At 36.9% G+C, this 20,578-nt stretch overlaps 1 protein-coding gene across 4 annotated transcripts in view; it reads right to left on the bottom strand.

Annotated features, from left to right (window-relative positions):
- HGF (hepatocyte growth factor) overlaps positions 1 to 20,578 on the bottom strand; it is a 57,533-nt gene that overhangs the window by 19,687 nt on the left and 17,268 nt on the right. For 3 of the 4 annotated variants that reach the window (XM_061467309.1, XM_061467310.1, XM_061467307.1), the window contains exons 3-7: positions 19,918 to 20,030; positions 19,213 to 19,327; positions 14,577 to 14,719; positions 12,775 to 12,895; positions 7,631 to 7,749 (exon numbers count right to left, since the gene is read on the bottom strand). In XM_061467309.1, coding sequence (XP_061323293.1) covers positions 7,631 to 7,749; positions 12,775 to 12,895; positions 14,577 to 14,719; positions 19,213 to 19,327; positions 19,918 to 20,030 — 611 coding nt within the window. The remainder of the gene's footprint in view (positions 1 to 7,630; positions 7,750 to 12,774; positions 12,896 to 14,576; positions 14,720 to 19,212; positions 19,328 to 19,917; positions 20,031 to 20,578) is intronic. The other variant, XM_061467308.1, reaches the window with a different exon arrangement.

Genomic DNA, 20,578 nt, shown 5'->3' with positions numbered 1-20,578 from the left:
ATTGCATAAAATTAATACATGATATTAGAAAGACCTTATTTATCCAGAGTAAGTTACTATTTCAACTTTAATGAACTGTACATCTACTCTGTACTCAGTCATACTAGAGAAAGTCATTAGGTTGGCATTTATGTATCATTGTGTGGTTTTGGTTTTGGTTTGTTTTTTTTTTAAATCACTTGCCTGAACTTAATAACTAAAGCATCAAATGACTTAAGCAAGGCCATAGAGTCATTCTGTAGAGCATTCCTTCTTATACATTTACAGATACACAACTTAGCAGTCTGCTTGCACAGTGATTTCTATCTATAGATTATTTTATTACAAAAATTTGTTTGTGTCAAAATACCCTATTTAAAGGAAGTAGGCAAACTTAATATTCACATAGCAAGGCCACTACTGTAAAGACTTATGTTATAATGGCTGAGAGAGATTGCTTCAAAATCTTCAACATGCGATAGATTATCTGCTACTACTACTTTGTGGCAGCTCTCAATAAGAATTCTAGTGATGAAAAACATCACTAGAATGGTTTTATTGAATTAATAAAGCAATTTATCCTTCCAAATAATCACAGAATCCCCTCCAAACTCTTCTTGCTATACCACCTGCATTTACTGCAAATGTCTAATTTTCAAACATGAAAAATGAGACACCAAAATATTTCTGAAATTTAATTCTGAAATCCCGGGGCTTGTGCCTTCAGAAACAACCTGTCCAATTCTGGCACTTGAATCTCACAGAAAGCTCAAGATTTATCAAAAAAGGCCCAAGAAATCATTCAGCGAGTGGTTTCTTGAAATAGGCATGATGGGAACAATCTCCCGGTTCATGTGGGCTGGATGCACACAGGGACATTCAAAAGCTTGGAGAGGTGCTCTGCAGACTATAAGGCAGTTGACAAACTTAAGAAGTGCCCAGGTTGTCCAAGCCTACAGCTTTCATCTCCATTCAGTACTGGTCTTGTTCTTGAAGCTAATTACTCTTGTCACCCACATAGGTGATTATCTAATATTTCTTAACTTTGGGCATGAACATCAGATGTGCAGAGTCCTGAGATGGAAGAGTCTTGAGACCACACTCAGCAGTTCTTTTACAAGGAACTGGAAACAAGATCAAGCTAACAGCCAGTAAGGCTGGATTCCCATCGTTACCTTAGCAATTCTTTTAAAATATAAATTAAGACTTACAACTCCAAGGGCTTGTTCCAATGAGAAAGACATTATGAATTAACTTTTAAGATGAAAATTCAATAAATAATCCTTACAATGCAGGCAGTTCAGCTTTTAGAGTCCTGAACTGAGATAAAAAGTACCATTAAAGGAAGGTCACACAAAATGTCATCTTACAAAATACTAATATTTATAATTTGTTAAATGTCACTTCTTATTCCTGTATGGAACTTGACTATAAACAGAGGAATTTGATAATTGTCTAGCAACACTTTGCTACTTTTGAACTTTGTTGTAATTTGTTTTGTGTTCTGGATGACTCAAATTAACCATGTAATTCAGACAGCTACTTGAGGATTTCCTGTCGGTAATATTTCTACCTTCACATGTTCACTCTGAAATCCCCAACCAAATCACAATAATGCAAAGGCTTTCTTTTTTTCCACAAACCCCTCCCTATATTTCAAAATACATAATTTTATTTATAAAGAGCCAGCTCATGCATTCATAAATGCTTAAGTAAAGAGATGAAACATTATCCAGAGCTTCATGTGTAAAGCCACAGACAGTCTTCTCAGTTCTGGTTCTCACAGTAATGTCAGCATGAGGGAATCAGCAGGGGCCTTGAGTCATTCTACAGCTGAAGTAACCAGTTAGAGTACTATTTCTGTCTTTAATACCAGTGTCCCAGAAGAAAATCCTGCACAAATTTTAGGTCAGTGGTGAAAATCCTACTCACTTAAAGGAAAGTATGGGATTTGCTGGAGTATTCATATTCTTTCATAGTAATGCTACCAATGCATTTTTGGGAAAAGACATAGTTGGAAAAGAAGTAGAGTCCTAAATTACTTCATCAGGAAAACTCCTACTTTCTCTCATAGTGTTGTAATTTCTTTCCTAATGTGCCAGTCAACAAAAAGAAAATGTGCCCTGATTTGCAATAAAAGATTTTGAAAGATTTTAAAAGATAAGATGTGCCTAACCTAGTAAAGAAAGTGTAAATACCACAAAGTCCTTATTAAACATAATCCATGCATTTCTGTAAACGTCAGTAAAAAACATGAGTGACATGGAAAGAAGCTGCTCATGCTTCCAGGCATCTCTACCTCAAACAATACCATCCAGTGTTCTAGGCAGTATGATAGTGGCAGTTCTTTTCTTTCCATGTATTTCCTCCAATGGATAATCTCACAGTACATGAAACATGAAAAAAACTTCCATCATTGATTTATAGGGGTTTTGTTGGTTTGGGTTTTTTTTCAGTAAAAACATATAAGAAAGCAAAGAAGTTAGTGAAACCAAAGCTCAAGAATCATGGTACTGAAGAACTAATTCTCAGCTCAGACCGGCACACCTACAATTCATTTGTCCTTGAACAGAGAGAGATTTTTGCAGGTTATTCCAATGCCTACAATTAGGCTTTAAATCCAAACAATTTTTAGTTTGAATCCATTAAAAAAAAAACAAAACCAAAAACAAACAAACAAAATCTTTAAATAAACTCAGTATCTGCAAGTTCAGAGCTCTTAAATCTCACTTTCAAAGCTATCATAGAAATGATGAAAAAGATTTGAGTGGAATCCTTTTTAAGGAAATGTAGATTAAATCATTGCTCACAATGAATGCTGGACCTTTGTTATGCCTCCCTGTGGAACAAGGTGGAAGGGAACACTTTATCAGCCACTAAACATCACTCTCTTTCCACTGCCACTTTTCTTTAAACATCTTTATCTTACACAAATATTGAGCTTAAACTGAGTGTCACCTTTATTTGTTTACATGCTATGATTCAACAAATAACTTTAATCAGAGCTTCACATTCAAATGGACAGTTGAAATCTCTGCTTCTAAAGAATGGCTAAACTAATATCAGTGATTTTTTTGCCTTCAGGTTCATTTTACATCTAGATTCTCAATTTTGCCATTTCATTACTTGCTTTTCCCCATCAAACCCACACCTTTATTGAATTCTCTGAGGGCTTTTCGGGTTCCAGTCACTCTTACCTATTGCCTATGAGTACTAATAACAGAAGTTAAATCCATGGTAAAATCAGCTGGGTAGGTTGGAAATCAAGTAGGCAGCAAACAAACACTGTCTTTCCCATATTAATACCATATATCTCAGCTCTCAAACGACTTTATTTCTGGGCCTTAGCACTTCTCATATCTCTACAGATCATCTGCAGAAGTGCAGCTATCCTTTTTCCTGTTTTGTTTTTTTTTAACTCTCCATTCCTGTCTCCCCTCAGTAGTCCATGTCCTCATTCATACCAAACTAACAGTCTTTTTTCATGTTTGTGTCACGGCTTCCATTTCTTCATTTCATCCTACACTTTCTTATTGCTGTTATAGTTGTCTTTTTATCCTCTCTTCTAACTAAAAAATGTCTCAAGCCAAAAACCACAGACACATATGTGAGCAACTTCAAACCAGTTCTGGGGTCCCTGAAGTCTTAATCCAGATCCAATTTTTGCAGCTTGAGCCATCTCTAATCCCTAATTGCTCCTGTCATCTCTTTCTCAGAGCCCTGGCTGCAAGCCACAATGTTTTATGCTGCTTTCTGTGCTTGGAAATAAAGTTACAATGCCCTCCTGTCTCTTCAGCCTTAAAAACATATTTATTTTCTGAATGCTTCCTTCCACTGACTCTTTTGCTGAAAATTTTGTATATGAGCTGTTGTCAGCATTTTGGCTATAGAGCATGCTAGCACTCATGACATTCAGCAAAAGCCACAAGCAGCATGCTGCCTTGTGGTCACTCCCCAGAGAGAGGACACCTACATTTCTGTATATAGTTCAAGAACTTGGATTTGAAAAGCATTTTTACTAATTAGTATTTCTTGTAAAATGTATAAACAGTCCTCATCACAGGAATTAAAAACCTGTGTGAGAATCCAAACCACAAAGCTATAAAGACATATAACTCATGATCTCTTTTTAGTTACTGAGATTGAACACAGCCACAGCTTCAGAAAATGAAGCTACCACTGAAACCCAGAAAGGCCTAGTGTTTTAGACTCCCTGCTATGAGGTGGGAAATAGTTTTTCTATGTGCCTCCAGAAAGACAGAAAACTGAAAACAGGGCTTAGATATTTTGTGTTGGTATGCTAGTCACTGGGCTGGTGAAACAACAGTATCATAAGCAATAAATTCCCTCTCTGAGTGATAAAGGAAAGCACTGAGCAGCATTGCACCTTATGTAGAGGGCAATGCCATATGCTCGTGCCAAACAACCTTTGAAAATATCTGCGGGATTAAGCACCTTCAAAATCACTTTCTTGTATACTTCCTCATATATATTGTTTTAAGAATTTTGAAAGATCTATAGTTTTCTGCAGTGAAAATATGGTTTTGCATATGAAATTTCCACACATATTATACTTTCTAACTGCAGGTGAAATAATTCATAGTTAATTCAGTCAACTTATGCCTAGAAATGAGATAAAAGGCTTTCATTACAACATTAAAATCATTACATCCTTTTGGGGTTTTAAATTTCATTTTGATGATTACCTTTCATTGAGGACTCTAATTGTCATTTGAGCAGACAAAGGCAACATTAGAGTAGTTTGCAGTTCTCCCACCCAGCTGTTTTATAAAGCTTAGGCCAGACAGTAAATACTGAAAGTTGCATGGGCTGTAAGCTTACGTGACCAACAAAGCCAGATGTGAATCCTCAGAACACTGACACATCAGCTCAGGAAATGCCAGAGGATAAAGGTTTATAAAAGTTGCATTTGTGAAACAGTCAGCTGTAACTGGCAAATTTTGTTGGGGTTTTTTTTGGTAATAAAAACACTTCTACCAAGGGAAAATAATGGAACTAGTACTCTACATATGATTAACTTATTATCTAATAAATAAAGAATGTTAGAAGCACAGTAAAAAAACACAAAATAAAACCCCAACAAACAACAAGCTCTAACAATTAATTACCTAAAAAATTAGAAAGATGGTTCAGTTACACAGCTAAGCAAGACTGCACAAAATGGGGAAAGACTGAACTTTCCACATTACCAAAGATTACCAAGAACTCAATTACTTGAGTTAGGACTGCAGTTCACAGGCAAGACTTTCAGCATGGTGTAACTTACTGGGTGTCTGACACAAAACAAGCAGTAGTTCTGTTAAGTTTCTTCTGTCTCTTGAAAACCTGATTACAGACATTGCCTAAAATAGCAAATTAACCTCACTTACTTATAGTGGAATAATTTTGGTACTTTTAACTACTTTATATTGTATTTACAATAGCATATGATAGGACAAAGTAAATTCAATTACTCCACATCAAGAAGTACATTAAGAGTATTCTTATTCAATCTTCAGATTTCAAACAATTGGCTAATCAACAAAAAGTGACTGACACTCCAAGACATTACACTGGCCTAAGCCAAAACAAGCAAGGACAGAAAATGCTGAACTATTGGTAGTGGAAGCAGAAAACATTGGGCAAAATTTGGTTTGGCAAGAACTCCAAGTGAAGACAGAGCATCCCATGCTTCCCTCTTCAGGTAGCAACTACACACATGCAAAGGTTCATGCCAGAGCCATTCCCTTTTACTTATCCACTTTGCCCTGTATTTATATATTTGTTAATTTTATGGGAAAAATACAGGATTATATTATGGAAACAGACTTTTTTTAAGATTCACTACTGTCTTTATTTTATCTGGATCTTAGATACCCCAGGAATGGTTTGTCTTGGTTTATATAACAATAACAAAACACAGAGAACCCTGCAAATTAAGCTGTCATAAAATAATCACTCCTTTTATGCTTATTATAATTTTTGCTTTTTTTTTTGCTTTTTTTTTTTTGAATTCTTACATTAGTCTAGTTCCAGGTGAGCTTTCTTGTTCATTTTAATAGACTCTGTTCTGTTCTTCTATTCTCCTTCCAAGAGACCCAAATAAATTTTACAGTGACATAAGCCTACTGAAGTGACACTAGGACTAGATGAAAAACAGTGTCTGGTTTTGAGGATTAATTTTTTTTTTTCACACTTAATTTTGGTCAGAATTGAAGCAGGACAACAAAGGAAATCATAGTTTCCAAAACTGCAGATCTAACAAAAACTGACTTTCTCATGAGATAACATGACACTGAGTTTCACTCAGCAGTTTTAGAAGCAGCTTTTGCCTGCATTTCACAGAAAATCAAAAAAACACTGTTTTCCCTTTTCTGCCCATTTTCCTTGGGTATCTGCCACAAGACTGGGGCCCATGAAGCTGACAGGCTTCTACAGTATGGATTCAGTTAAAGTCATGCCTTGTTTTCAGAAATTGCCTTTATTCCAGAGATGTTATAAACAAAATGTTTTGAGTAAAGAGAATAAAAAACCAAAACCTGCCTAAGTAATATGAGTCTGCCTTTAATATCTTGTACATTGATTATTTCACATTTCAGATTACTAAGAGAAGAAAAAAACTGGACCCCAAATCTGTCAATGAGAAGCATGTGAGATAAAAGGACAGATTATCACCTGTAGACCCCATGAGTTGTGAATGAGGAAAGCAATTTCAGGGATGCAAATCTTAGTTTTCTGGCTAAAGCATGCCCCAGCAAAACTTAATTCTACCACCTGCCTCAGCCCCAAGGTTACCACAGAAGTCGAGAAAAAATACCTAACCCAATTTTTCATGTGAGTTCCAAGAGTTTTACCATTTTCATTGTCCCTATAGTGCTCATTTAAGATATCTAATCATCAGTAGAACAGAGCTGTCAGAGCTAGCACCAAAGTTAGGAGGATCTGGTCTTTGAAGATAGAACATGTTGCAGAATGCTTTATAAATTCTGAACTAAAGCATCTCTAAGTGGGCATCCAATATTCATATACCTTAATGTTGCTTGGATTCAATTCCCTGTCTGTAAAGTGAGGCTAAAAAAAGCTACCATCTTGTTATTGATGGATGAAAAGAAATTAATTGACTGTAGAGTGTTTTGATACTGTAGCACTGAATATCACAGAGAAACCCATGAGGAAACTAATAATTCTGTCTTCAGTACCAGGCTGCATAGCAGGCAGGATTTGAGGGCTAGAAGCACACAATGTGCAAAAGGAAACCAAAGCAATGGGCAGTTGTTAGATAGAACACTGAGTAGGGAAGGTGTGCATGCACCTGTTCCCAGACTCATGGGATAATGCTTAGCATGGCCAAACTAATACTGTACATGAGATCTTCATGATGACATTGTCTCACTGGTTTAGTTCTTGAGATTTCTATATTTTAATGTAAATTTCTGTATGTGACATACACACATTTTCCAATGCTAAGACACAACTCTTATTTCCTGTCAAGATTAAATATAATGTTGTTATAAACAATCCTCTTTGAAAACAATGTTTTAAAAGTCAATGAAGGGCAATAAATGAACTAGCTGTGGCTCTATATTGCTTGAAGTATCTGTATTCAGATTTTGGAAAGGAAAAGGAAGTAATAAATTTTGCTTGAACTCACCACATGTTTTAATTGCACAGAACTCCCAGGGGGTGTTAGGGTCAAGAGTGTAACACCATGGTCTCAGCTTGCCATCAGGATTGCGGCAGTAATTATCATCAAAGCCCTTGTCAGGGTATCTGCAAACCACAACAAGAAATGTGTCAGAGAAGTCTTCCTGGCAACGTTGCATTGGCTTGTACAAGGTACTTAAAGGACAGTCTTCAGGAGAAGCAAACAAGAACCAGTTCCTGTTAACCTGGAGTCTGATCCTGATGTGGACGCAAATGCTCCTTTAACACTATTAGAAAGTTAATAATGTAAAGTCTCTTTCCAAATATGCAGCAGAATCAGACCTCCACTGAGGGGATTCCCTGCTGTGCTAATGCACAGGGTACCGGATGGGGTAACTACTAATTGCTAAACTCTTACTCTTGTGTCCATCAACTGATGACCAGACTCTAAAGCCACTTGTTTTATTTGAAACAACCCAATTAAGTGTGGATTGTATAAACACTGCCTAGCATGCTGGACTCATTAAGGAAACAGGTTTTTCAGTGCAACAGCCCTGAGTTCAAACTGGAAGCTATTTTGAATAGCTATGTTATTAATGATAGCTCCATTTCTGTAATAGAGCTCATTCTAGGCCATGCCCTCGTTTCGAGCACTGGGTAAAAAAAGGTGAAAAATAAGGAATTATTTTCTGTCACCCTTATATCATTAAGATTTGAAACTATCGTGCCATTTAATTGTTTCCACTTTCCTACCACCATCATTGAACGATCAGGCAGATATTCAAGATAAAACTTGAAGAGAAGGAGATAAACGCATACTCTTTTCCTCCAGTGACAATAAATTGTCTTGGTATTCCAGTTTTACTGAAACATGTTTGTAAAAGAAATAAAAAAGTAGATTTGCCCCTGAGGGAAAGATGAAAAGGGTGTAAGAGAACAATAAAATTAACTACCTGGGAACCTGAACCCAGTTACAACTGCAAGCAGATGTTTTTCGCACAAGCAGAGGAAAATAGGATTTACAAGTGTGTGCTTTTGCTAGGATGCTTTTTCTGTCAAACAATCATGCTAATTTTGACTCATTGCAACTTGATCTCCCATTCCTTGGGAAAAATCAGGTTGCTTCATCTATATAAAGGACAGGGCCAGGATTCAAGCAGAATAAAAAACAAATAAACAATAACAACCAAACAGCAAAACCACCAAGGAGAAACCTCATAAACCTGAAAATTCAAATTCAAGGGCAGTCAAGAATGTGGTAGTTTCAGATCTAGCATCAGTACCCTGTTTTCTGCTAGGTGGAAGACTAACTGTAAAGGACCAAATTGTGTCCAAGGATTTCACAAGAAAACAGTTAATGGGCTATTAACACAGCATAAAGAGAGATTTTTTTTTTTTTTTTTAATTTTCTTTTGTACCCAGTAGCTGCAGTGATGAGCTTTGATGTTAGTAGCACATGTCACTTAGCAATGGAGAGTCCATGGCACTACCCAAGAAATGAGGTGAATCCAGGAATGGCAAGGTATCTGCAGTCATAGCTCTCAAACCTATTCAGAACAACTGGGAGTGTAAAGAATCCACTTTCTAGAAAGCAAGTGCCCTTCCATAGCACTGTATGCTCTGTCCTTTCCAATATTATATGATATGTTCCCACAGTATGCAAAAAAACTTATTTACTAACTTAAGAAAAGATAGAATAGATATTCAGGAACCAGCTTTAGGTATCTGCTGCATGGAGTAGTTCCCATGAACTGTATCTTTCCACCTACTACGTTTCCTTTTTTAGAGCAACAACAGCCTTTCCAGTCACTGTTTCTTCCCTCAGTATTCAGACATGTTTCTGCCTTCCCTCATATCCAGTAGGCAACAGTTTCTCTGCTCCTATTCAAAAAGGCCAACTATCAAATACTAGGGACAAGATAAACAGCAGGGCTTCAACCTCTTCCACACAATTCAACAGTGAGACTGTGGAGGATTCCCTGAGGGCTCATCCCTTTGCTCTGCACAATTCTCCTTCCCCCATACATTTGGGGAGAGACCTCTTGCTTAGACCCAACAAAAAGCCTGAGGTTTCCAAGATCTTTCAGAACCCTACATATTTCTTCCACTCTCCTGCTGCTGAAACTTCAGTAGCTGTACTTCATTGTTGAAACTGAAATGAAGCATTAAGATACACATCTGGTGTCAAAATCAAAACTTTTTCTCAGTTTCAGGGAGGGGGGAAGAGTGTTAGATGAAGAGATAACATTTATTTTCTTTAAAGCAGCAGATGCTGAGTTATAGCCTTGCTGGAACTAAACTGAAACTTAGTGTCTAAAACTCTTCACGAATATTTCTTTTCCCCTTTTTGTTTTAAAAGATACGCAGGACTGGAAACTTGATTCTGTATAAAGTAAATTTTCATGCAAGAGATATAAAACAGAGTATTTTAATAAAAGTATACCCACAGTTATTCAACTTCTATAGCACACTTCAGCCCTACTTTTCTCTGTGCAGTTCAGTACATATTTTCAAACATGTTTAATTTTAAGCAGAAAGTATGCTTCTCTATGCCTATCAGAGTCATTATTCTCAATGGTTTTCTTTCTATACTGAGACATAATCCTGCCCATGAGGAGGACACATGAACTGGAGCTTCAGAACACAATTCTGCATCCACTACTAGCTAAAAACAGGTCATGCAGGAGCTTTTTGGGTGGATTCCTACTGCTACTTTCAATCACATCTAAGTACACAGACATCACCAATTCCCTTCAGTAACTGACCTCTGAAAGGAATACATGTGGAACAATTCAACAAGGTGACAGAAAGGAAAAGTGAGGTGTATTCACCCGGAGAATAAAACGTTGTTCCACAGCAGGTAGACTGAAGCATTTGAAAAGATCACTAGTTTTACTTCTTTTCCTTTGCCACTGCAATTGATGATTCCAGAAATGAAAATAAGTTTAAGTCTGTCTAGCTAGTCCCTCCTGGTTTCCAGGTTATTCACATTATCTCCAGATGGTATAGTATAAGCCTCTCTAGAGATTGCTGCATTTTAATGGATCATTTGTTCCAGACCTCTTATTTTCAACTTCAGTAACTATTAAAAACCACAAACAAACCAAAGCCCCAAATACTTTTAAAAGCTAGTATAATCAAGTATAATTGTCACTACCTTTAGTGACCATTCCATGAAGTTAATTAACATCAATGTTATTGTACACTGTATTGTACCCCAGTTACTCTTCTGAAAGCACATACAGATCAGTTCAATCTGGATGGGTGACTTTTTGATTAAAAGGCATTTTTATTACATTCTAAAAGCTCTCACAAAGATGTTTTCTGAGGAGAATCTTTCAAGGAGGAACATGACTGTGAGATTGCAGTTAGTCTGAAAAATCACTTCACAAGCAATCCAAAATTAACAGAATAAATTTCCTCCTGATAGTAAAATTATTATTGTTTGTACCCAGAAGTTTTATAACTCGCAAGGAACAAGATTCTACTCCAGAATGCACAGCAAGTGCATGGCAAAAATCAGAAACAGATTATCTTCAGTCCCAGCCTGTTAAGAGCTACAGGACTGCCTGCTACTCATGAAGCAGATCATCTGATCCAAGAGGAAAAAAGAGGTTATATCACATAAACTCAAAAACTGCAGTTAGTTACTGTTTTGTTGAATAAGCAAGCTTTCTAATATCTACCAGTACCTGTATTTCTGAGTATGAAAAAGATGCTTTATTTGGCAGAACACTTCAAAATATATAAAAATACGTTCAGTGGAAGGTCTCAATCATTCTGAGTTTGTTGATTCTTGCAGTCCTCCTCTGTCAGTTTAAGTTTATTCCATGCACTTACAAATAGAGATAATCCAAAATCCTGAGTAAAACTAAAATGAAACTTTAGTCCAGTTTAAGAGAAACACAAAGGCCCTCCTATGTGGTCTAAACCCTCACACAAAATCCTTCCAAAAGGGGTGTATCATAGATGACCCTTTGCGCCTGGGTGAATTTTACCCTTTAGGACAAACTGTAATGGGGATGCAATTTATCTTGCTATTTCTGACTCATCTTTTGGCATTAGGTATCTACGCTTAAACTAAAAGAGAAAAGTCTAAAATACAAGTCCATGTACATAAAATGCTAAACAGAATGATTAAGTCCTTTCCCAGGCTGAAAAAAAAACACATGTAGTGGGAAACCTTTTGCTGAAACAACTTGGATACTTAAACTTGATTACAACAGAAGATCATCTACAGCTGTAAAGCTGCTCAATATTTCAAAAACAGATCATACTCTGCCTTGACAATGTTGCAAGTTTATGTTCACTAACTGTGTTAAGAACTAAAAAAAAGTATTATTTTTTAATCATTATTTATTTTCTGATTGCTTTAAGGTATTTTACGCTGATTGAAGTTGCATAACAACATATGAAAACAGGCTGAGAAAGCTGGGGCTGTTCAGCCTGGAGAAGAGAAGGCTGCATGGAGACCTCATAGCAGCCTTCCAGTATTTGAAGGGGGCCTATAGGGATGCTGGGGAGGGACTCTTCATTAGGGACTGTAGTGATAGGACAAGGGGTAACAGGTTAAAACTTAAACAGGGGAAGTTTAGATTGGATATAAGGAGGAAATTCTTTCCTGTCAGGGTGGTGAGGCACTGGAATAGGTTGCCCAGAGAGGTTGTGAATGCTCCATCCCTGGCAGTGTTCAAGACCAGGCTCGACGAGGCCCTGGGTGATATGGTTTAGTGTGAGGTGTCCCTGCCCATGGCAGGGGTTTGGAACTAGATGATCTTAAGGTCCTTTCCAACACTAACTCTTCTATGATTCTATATACAGCAACATTCAGAAATTTATTTTTTTTTACTGTAAGTGAAGCTAGGGAGGAAATTTGGATCAAATAATGCAGCACATGTCCATCACTACACTACACAACCATGGGATGTAGCCACAGCTGCATGGCATAGCCTCTAGTCACCACCCTTCATCTCCAGCATGATGGCAACCAGCCCGCACACAGCATGAGCCAGGACCCCAAGCAACTAAAACTGGTGAACTCCATAAACTTCAGGTCACCTAATGCTGATTTTGTCCAATTGGATCCCAAATGTGTGTCATTTTCAAATTATATCTACATGAGTTTCCCTGGGAGGTGGGGAAAGACGCTACCTCTCTGGACGAAATTTGTGCTTGTGTGGTCTCTGAAGATCCCAGCGCTGACACTCCTTGCCTGTCTCGGTGTGATCCATTGGCCCTCTGTAACTTTCTCCATTGCAGGTCATGCATTCAACTAGGAAAAAAGTAGGTAGCTTATTATGCTAATGACTTGTAACACACACAAAAATAAATTAGAATAATTAAATCACATCTCTGCTGTTATAAATTGAAATCACCCTAAAGAGAGATAGAAAAGTAATATATTTAAGTTAGGTTGGTATGGTAAATGTCCTTTGGAATAGATTTTCATCTCTTAAATCTAATCCAGATGCTTAAATTTGGTATCACTTTATTCACTTTATAGGACACTTATGGTTTGGAGGCAGGTGGGTGTGAGCTGCTAGAGACATTCATGTTCCTAGCACATTTTTTAACCTTAGTTATGGCTAGTAACAGAGAGAGACACATATCTAAGGAAGGAGTATATTTCAGGGGTGATATTTTATGATTAATTGAAAATAATTATTCTAAATCACTCTAAGTCATGGCATAATTACAGCACAAGTTTAAGTACAAAATGACGGCTGAATTTCAGGGCAGTACAGTCTGTTTCTTTAAATTCCCACCACATTCATACGATACTGTTTCTTTTCGATACTAATTCTTTTTGGCAGCCTAAGCTAAGATACGTTTTCAGCCCTAGTTTGGGAAAGTGGGGGGTTGAGGGAGAATGGGCAAAAGCTACCAAAGGGATTTGATATCACTGCTGAACAAAATATCCTCCATAATTTAGAAAGAGAAGACTTAAAATATAAAATAAATTCACCATAAGTAACTGTAGACACGTTTCTCAAGTGCTCCCTAATTAGAGTAATTGTAACAAAAGATCACTTAGTAAATAGGAATTTATGCAATTACAGATCTCACACTTCAGACCAAACATCCACTACCAAAGTCTTCATCCTGCAGTGAGCTCCAGGTCTTATCACATTTGAACCTCAAATTGATCTTTAAATTTTAGCTTTTAACAGATTTTCAAGCTCCTTGTAAATCATTCTCTTCCTCCCTCCTTCTCCCTTTTCTTCCCCCACCACAGTATAGCTATTGCACATGACACATTAGCAGGAAAATTAAAGTCATCCTATCTTGAGAATTTAAATGAGTTGATTGACTGGAACTGAATTGGCTGATTAGCAAGATATAAGAGATTAGTTTGGAGCTTAACAGAACGTAAAATTCAACAAATGCAAGGGTTCACATGAAATATCTTTTGAATTCTGTCAATTGAAAGTTGAACGGGAATGAATTTATGCAAAGTCTTATTTACAGTATTCAATTGAAAGAAAAAAATGGGAAAATAAACCCCAACATGCTTAGATTGCTCTTTTTTCCTGTAGTTAAGTATCTCTATTTTCATCCAAAAGAAGGAGAAAAGTTGATTTTTCCATGGAATGGTACTAGATGATTTTATCATACAGTAATAGCAATGTTAATAGATTCTCTATGTACCAGATAAGTGAAAAAAAGGGTCGCATTTGTGCGATCAGCATAACTTCTTTGTTCCAGCTCCTCCATGACCTGAAAAAAAGCTGCTGAGTCTAAAAGCGTGTTAAAGTCTTCCAGAGTACTGGAACATAATAAGACCTTCTCTTTCTGTAATAACTTCTTTCCTTGTTACAAGCGTTATTCTTGCTGAGAAATCACCAATTCTTTCTCCAAAGTCCATGAGCAAGTGTCAGTGAAACTAGGGGAACTTCTGCATACCTGCTATCAGCAGAAAAAAGGAACTTTCCACATAAGCCTTGCTGGGTTACCTTGTGAGCAGAGGGGGATGTCACAGACTTCATGGCGCGTCTCTGGACTGGTGGTGAAGCACCACGGCCCTCCCTCTTCCCCTCGGGGGTTTCGACAGTAGTTTTCCCGGAGGTCTTTACCCCGATAGCTCGAAGGCAAAAAGCTAGTTTTAAAATGACAATCATTACAGTATAAGAGCATGCAAACTTTGGTGTTAAATCATACTATTTTTTGCAAACAGTTAAAAACAATCCCATTTCTGCTTCTTTCTCCCTCCACCCTGCCTAAACAAATGTACATCCCCAAATATCTGTCCCTACACAAATACACATCTTCAGTAAGGATTACTCAATGAATGGCCTAAATCTGGGTCAATTAGTCTAGCCCATTGCTTGCTCTAGCAAGTTTTACTCCCATCCCTTGGGCATCCAGAGCCAAATATCTGCCACAGCGCCAGAGGCAGCAACACACTCCATGCTAGCCCTCACTGAACTCTCCTTTGCAAGCTTGTAACTACTCACACAAGGCCCTTGGACAAAAAGGAGAAATGTATCGGGTGCATTGGGCTTTTCTGGGGGGAAAATCCATTGGGTCCATCACTGTGTCAGACCTGTCATTACTGTGTATGTTGTGCACATATACAGCACAATAACATATATAACTGACCCAGCTGGGCTTAGTGTGCACCTACTACATAAAGCCCACAGGCAGAGAAACCTCTTTTCATTTCTGGCCAGGCAGCAGCTAAAACTGAGCATCAGGAGTGTGTGAGCGTGACTGAGCACTGTGACACACCATGCTGAGAGGCTTTCACTGCCTGAAACCACAGACAACTTTGCATTTCAGCATCAGAAATTTCCCCAGATTCCTCTTTAGCCATCCTGCCTCATGTTCTGCCGTGAACCCTGCTGTTGTCACCTTAGGGTCTGCTACTTATAGACCCACTCATCATTATTATTGTACAAATTAGGTCATTTAACAGCAACCTAGCTGAGTTCAACTGTCCAGGGTCAAGTTTTTGTGTTCTTAGCTATCTGTAAAATTTTGTGCTTACCCCTGGAGAAATTCCCACATGCACACTGAGATATAAATATATAAGTAGGTGTGTGTATATATACGTATATATTTACACATAAAAGTAATACTGGTTATTTTTTGCTACAAACTAGGCAACAACACGTAGTGAGGAGCCCAACCCTAGAGCTGGTCTGTTTGATGCCACTGCAAAAGCTCTGACCACACTCAGACTTCTTATTGGTGACAAACCCATTGGCACTTCACTTCCAGTTTCATTGCAGTGATGCTTAAAGAGCAGCTAAACCTCTGCAGACAAAGACATTAAATTCCGAGTTATGTTCAATTCCATTAAAACTTTATGGCTTTTGGGTAACTGAAAATTTGGGCAAAATACATAGGGGGAATACACGAAACCTGTAATTCATTGTAATACGCTGATTTAATTTTTGAGCTTTCTAAGATTTGTACAGGTTTTTTTTTCTTCAGTATGTTCACATTCTGGTCAAAATATCACTAGTGAAGTGCAGCTTTTATTCTGAAAATGCCTAATAAGTTAATTTGGATGTTTGTTTGGGTTTTTCTCTGTTGGTTTGGTTGGTTTGTTTTGTTTTGATGTGTTTTTTGTTTGTTTGGTTTTTTTTTAATTCCCCAACGGAATTCAGATGTATCTATATTCTGTAGGAAAAGAAAATGAATAAAATTTCATCTAACTTCATTTAGATGATTGTAGACTCCTGCAGTTTAAGAAACTGAACTAAAGCACTTGGGACAGTCTTTATACCCAGACACCAATTTAATTCACACAAGAAAAGCAGAAACATATGAAATGTATGGTCCCTGCTGTCCTTGGAATATTCTATGTTACAAATGAATGAAAGCAGGAGTCTGACATGTGTCATTTTAATAATGTTTTATTTCCGTTAATGAAATCTTTGAACTAAGTGAAGTGGAAAATACCTCTGTTAATCACATTGTGGTTCTAGTCAATCCAATGCAGAAGCGTTACTGAAAAAAGTGTTTTCCTTATTTTTGGTGCTTGAAGAGAATAATTTTTATGTCATTACTGCTGCCTATAAAATTGTTGCTTCTGGTTTTCCTCTGTAGTCTTGTAATATTAAATCTCACAAATTTTGTTAGCTAAAGAAAGCCCTGGGCAAACTTTGCTGATGGGACATTGCAACTAGAGTAAGTGTTAATGTAGTATGTCAGTGCATATTAGAATATCTTATTTAATTTTCCTGCTGAAAAATCTTCCTGCTCAGAAATTATGGACATTAGAAAACCAGGACAATAGGGAAAAGGCACTTCAAATTATATCAGATATGCTGTCATTAAAAATTAAAAAGTCTAAATGAATAGCATTAAAAACCCAAGATGAACTGGAAAACAAATGGCTTCAACAGGTAATGAAGCAACATTCTTGAGGGAGGAAAAGATGAGATGCAATAAAGACCCACCCAGAAATTGAAGATAGAGCCACTCCTAAAACTGTGTACCGATTTAGTTCAACTATATTAAGTAAGGAAAAAAAGAAAAAATCTGAAAACTGAAGCCAGTAAGACTAATGGTAAAAACAGATTCAACAGCAAAAATCACAGAAACAAAACTCCTGTGACGTGCCAGTCTGATCTTTGATTGTTTCTCTTTGAACTCTTTTGGCATTGGCTTTATCCATTTAAATTAGAAAACTCTTAAGAGAAAAAAATAAAATACTTTTGTAACCTTTACCAGGATAGAGACAGAAACAATAGAACCCTGATTTCAGCTGGGAGTCTCCAGGTTCTACTGGAATACAAAAATAAAAATGTAATTTGTTAAATCCAGACACAAATTTAAAGGCTGAAGTTATTTCAGTTCTTTCTAGAAAAATAAGAAAAATCAGTAAAGTACATTTCTCCCTTGAATACGAAAAAGGGATTTATTTTCCAATGGCACTTTGTGATAATCAGATGTTGAGAAAAACTGACCTAAAAATCTAAGCCTTTCATACTAATAAGTTCCAAACACACCACTACTGTCTGCTTCTTCCCATCTCCCTCATGTCTCTGATGATGAAATCATATTTTCTGATGTTGAAAAACAAAATTAGCATGCAGCCACCTCATTCATCCAGTGACCTTTTAAAAATTAAACTTATTGCACAAGGCAGGAGAAAAGTCATTCTCATAAAATTCATCATAGAAAAGTGGCTGTCCAAATGTATTAAAGTTGTGTATGCTGTATGTTAAAATGGAATTCAGTCATAACGTATACTACCTAGACTCTTTAATTATATAAATTTGTATGTATGTTTATAGAATAAATGCTCTTGCTTAGGTTGTGATTAATGAGAATTCTTTCACTTCTAAAGGATGAAGATTGTATACTTCAAGGTGTTGAGTCTCAATAGGTCATTGCTGTGGAAACTGATCATATTTATCATATGCTCGTAATTAAGAATGCGTCTGGTCACTGAAAATCAGACACACTACCATCTATATTATAAGCAGCCAAGTCTAGTCAATTCCAAGCCTGAGGCTCAGCTTTGTAACACATAATAAGACAGAACCCAAGTATCCTTTGTCTTTTCATGTTGTTCCAAGATATCATCTTGTACACTGGATAGATTTGGTCAGGACAGGACTCAGCAGTGCACAGCCCAGTTTCTCACTAGCAATCTCCAGCTCAGCTCCTTCTAAACAGAGTGCTGATGCTGGGTGTCCAGAGCAAAAGGCAGCAATGTGGATAGGAAACTTATGGGTGAGAGGACCCTTTGGTTTTGGCTCTTAAGGGTTTACCATCTAAATGGCTAAAGCCAATAGAAAAGGTTTCAAAGAGAAAAGGTCAAAGAGTAGACCAGCACTTCATGTTCCTTTTACTAGTTTCCAGCAACATTTGTTGTGGTTGAATCTGTTTTTACCATTCCTCTTACTGGCTTCAGTTTTTGCTTTTCTACTCTTTTTTTTTAGCCAATATAATTGAACTAAGTCTACTCTCAAAGTGTAGATTTGGCCTCAGTTCCTCGCTATATGAGGTCTTAAACTTAAAAGTAAGTCCCATACCTGCTGCAACAGTCTATCATATATACATAATGCTTGTATGATCTGAAGGAAAAGATTTCAATAATCTGTTCAGTCTTTTCCATGTATTTGTTGCCTGCTCTAAGGGCTTTATAAGGTTTAATATATTCTCTAATTATAGAGAATTAATACTAACTATGCAAAATACAGTAACAATAATTATACACTGATGAAATATGTGGGATAATATTTTTCAAAGTTACCCATTTTCTGGGAGTCAGTTAGAAAACATTGATAAACTTCCAGACCCGAGGCTGAAGTTAAGCAGATGTTTTGTTTCTGCCAGTAGCTAAGAGATACTAGGACATAAACAGCTTAAGAAAAAACAACCCTGACACAAGAGAAGGGATCCAGACACACAGGCTGGCATTAGGAAAGACCTCTTGGAGAAAGTCCAAGAAGGTAAGTGTTTTCTGGGATCTGGAGAAAGGCATCTCTTGGGGAAAGGCAAGAATACACCTAAGAGGTTTTGTTGTCTAAGGTCAGTTTTCTCATAAATTCTGTTTGCTAATAAGTCAAACCCTGCTTTATGGAAGCTGTCTGGGCACTATTCCCATTGTCTCTGCTCCTGAACTCTTACCTGTGCTCATGGGGGATCATTGAATTCCAGGCTTGACATTGGATACCACTTTTGGTAACAGATATTGTTCCTTTGTAGTCTGCTCCTTTTCCGATGATACAATTCCTGACATAGTCTATTGAAAGAAAGTAGAAGAAAATTAGGATTTTCGTTAATGTATTTAAAATTTAACTCTTCATCCCTTCTCACATAAAATTAATATATTTATGATTGACTTTAAATAATTATTCAAAATACTGTTTAACTGTCTACATACATTCTTGTACCTTTTTTTCCCCTCATCTTGATCCCTAAATTCCTAAAGAAACCTACTGAAAGTGTTTATAAAGTGCCTGATTGACCAAAAGTCCATGTCTGAGGACTTACATCCCCCACTCATGAATGAGATAAATAAAAGTTATATTAAGTCTACAGTAACTCATACAACTGAACTTTTAAATATTAAACTGAAGAAGAAATTCAGACTAGTATACATGACAGTAGGCAAATATGTATGCTGGGAAACTGAGCAAAAGCAAGTATGCGAATAAACTTGCATGACAGAAAAATGAGGATATTTGTAAATAATGCTGTAGAACGTAGCTTTCAGAATGCACAAAACCATCCCATGCCCAGGATGCTCCTACAGTCAAAAAGTCACTGACTGACCTCAGCTTTTTCCCCCTCCATAGCTGGAAAAACAAAATCAGTAAATAAATCAGTTACCCTTCTTTTCATACAGATCAAAAGCATGGTCTTGCTTCTTTCTCACACCATTTGTCAAGCTGTTGAAGGATAACCAATGGCACCGTTTTGTAACTCTGTCATAAGCAAAGGCCCTGTAAAGAAAATCTGGATAAGAAAAAAATCTCTGTGTGGTTTATAATAATGACACATGGCCTGCCAAGGAGCATGCAATGACATCAGATTTATTTTTACTGCAAAAGTCAGAGAAACAGCCCAAATTACTATTTAAACCTACAACTGTGCTGACAAGAACAAAGAAACAAATTAAATTGATGTGGTCATTACATTAAATACCAGCTTGGTTGTTCCCTTGTCATTGAAGATCTTTATTTTGAAAGTGAGATAAATGTGACTGAGACAGCATTTGTGGCCCCAGTTGCACTGTTTTCTGGGGAGGGAGAAGGGGGAAACACTCTAGAATGTCTTTACTGTGCTTATAATATATGTTTGAAGTTGTTAAGTATCTCACAATGATAACTTCAGGAAAATTCAAGCACATGGAGTTGTTTCTTGCCTAGAACAATAGAGCTCTTTAAAACCAAGATTGTTTTTATTTTTATAAATAATCTAAATTGATAGGGTACCTACAGCTTGTATTTGCGTAGGTTTTGTTTTCTTTTTTTCTCTTATTTTTTAGTTG

Source organism: Pezoporus flaviventris, unplaced genomic scaffold, assembly GCF_033815535.1.
Source record: "Pezoporus flaviventris isolate CSIRO_AGI_PZ_B2104156 unplaced genomic scaffold, CSIRO_AGI_Pfla_v1 ptg000045l, whole genome shotgun sequence".
In the NCBI taxonomy this organism is placed as follows: Eukaryota; Metazoa; Chordata; class Aves; order Psittaciformes; family Psittacidae; genus Pezoporus; species Pezoporus flaviventris.
This window is presented reverse-complemented; position numbering and strand designations above follow the sequence as displayed.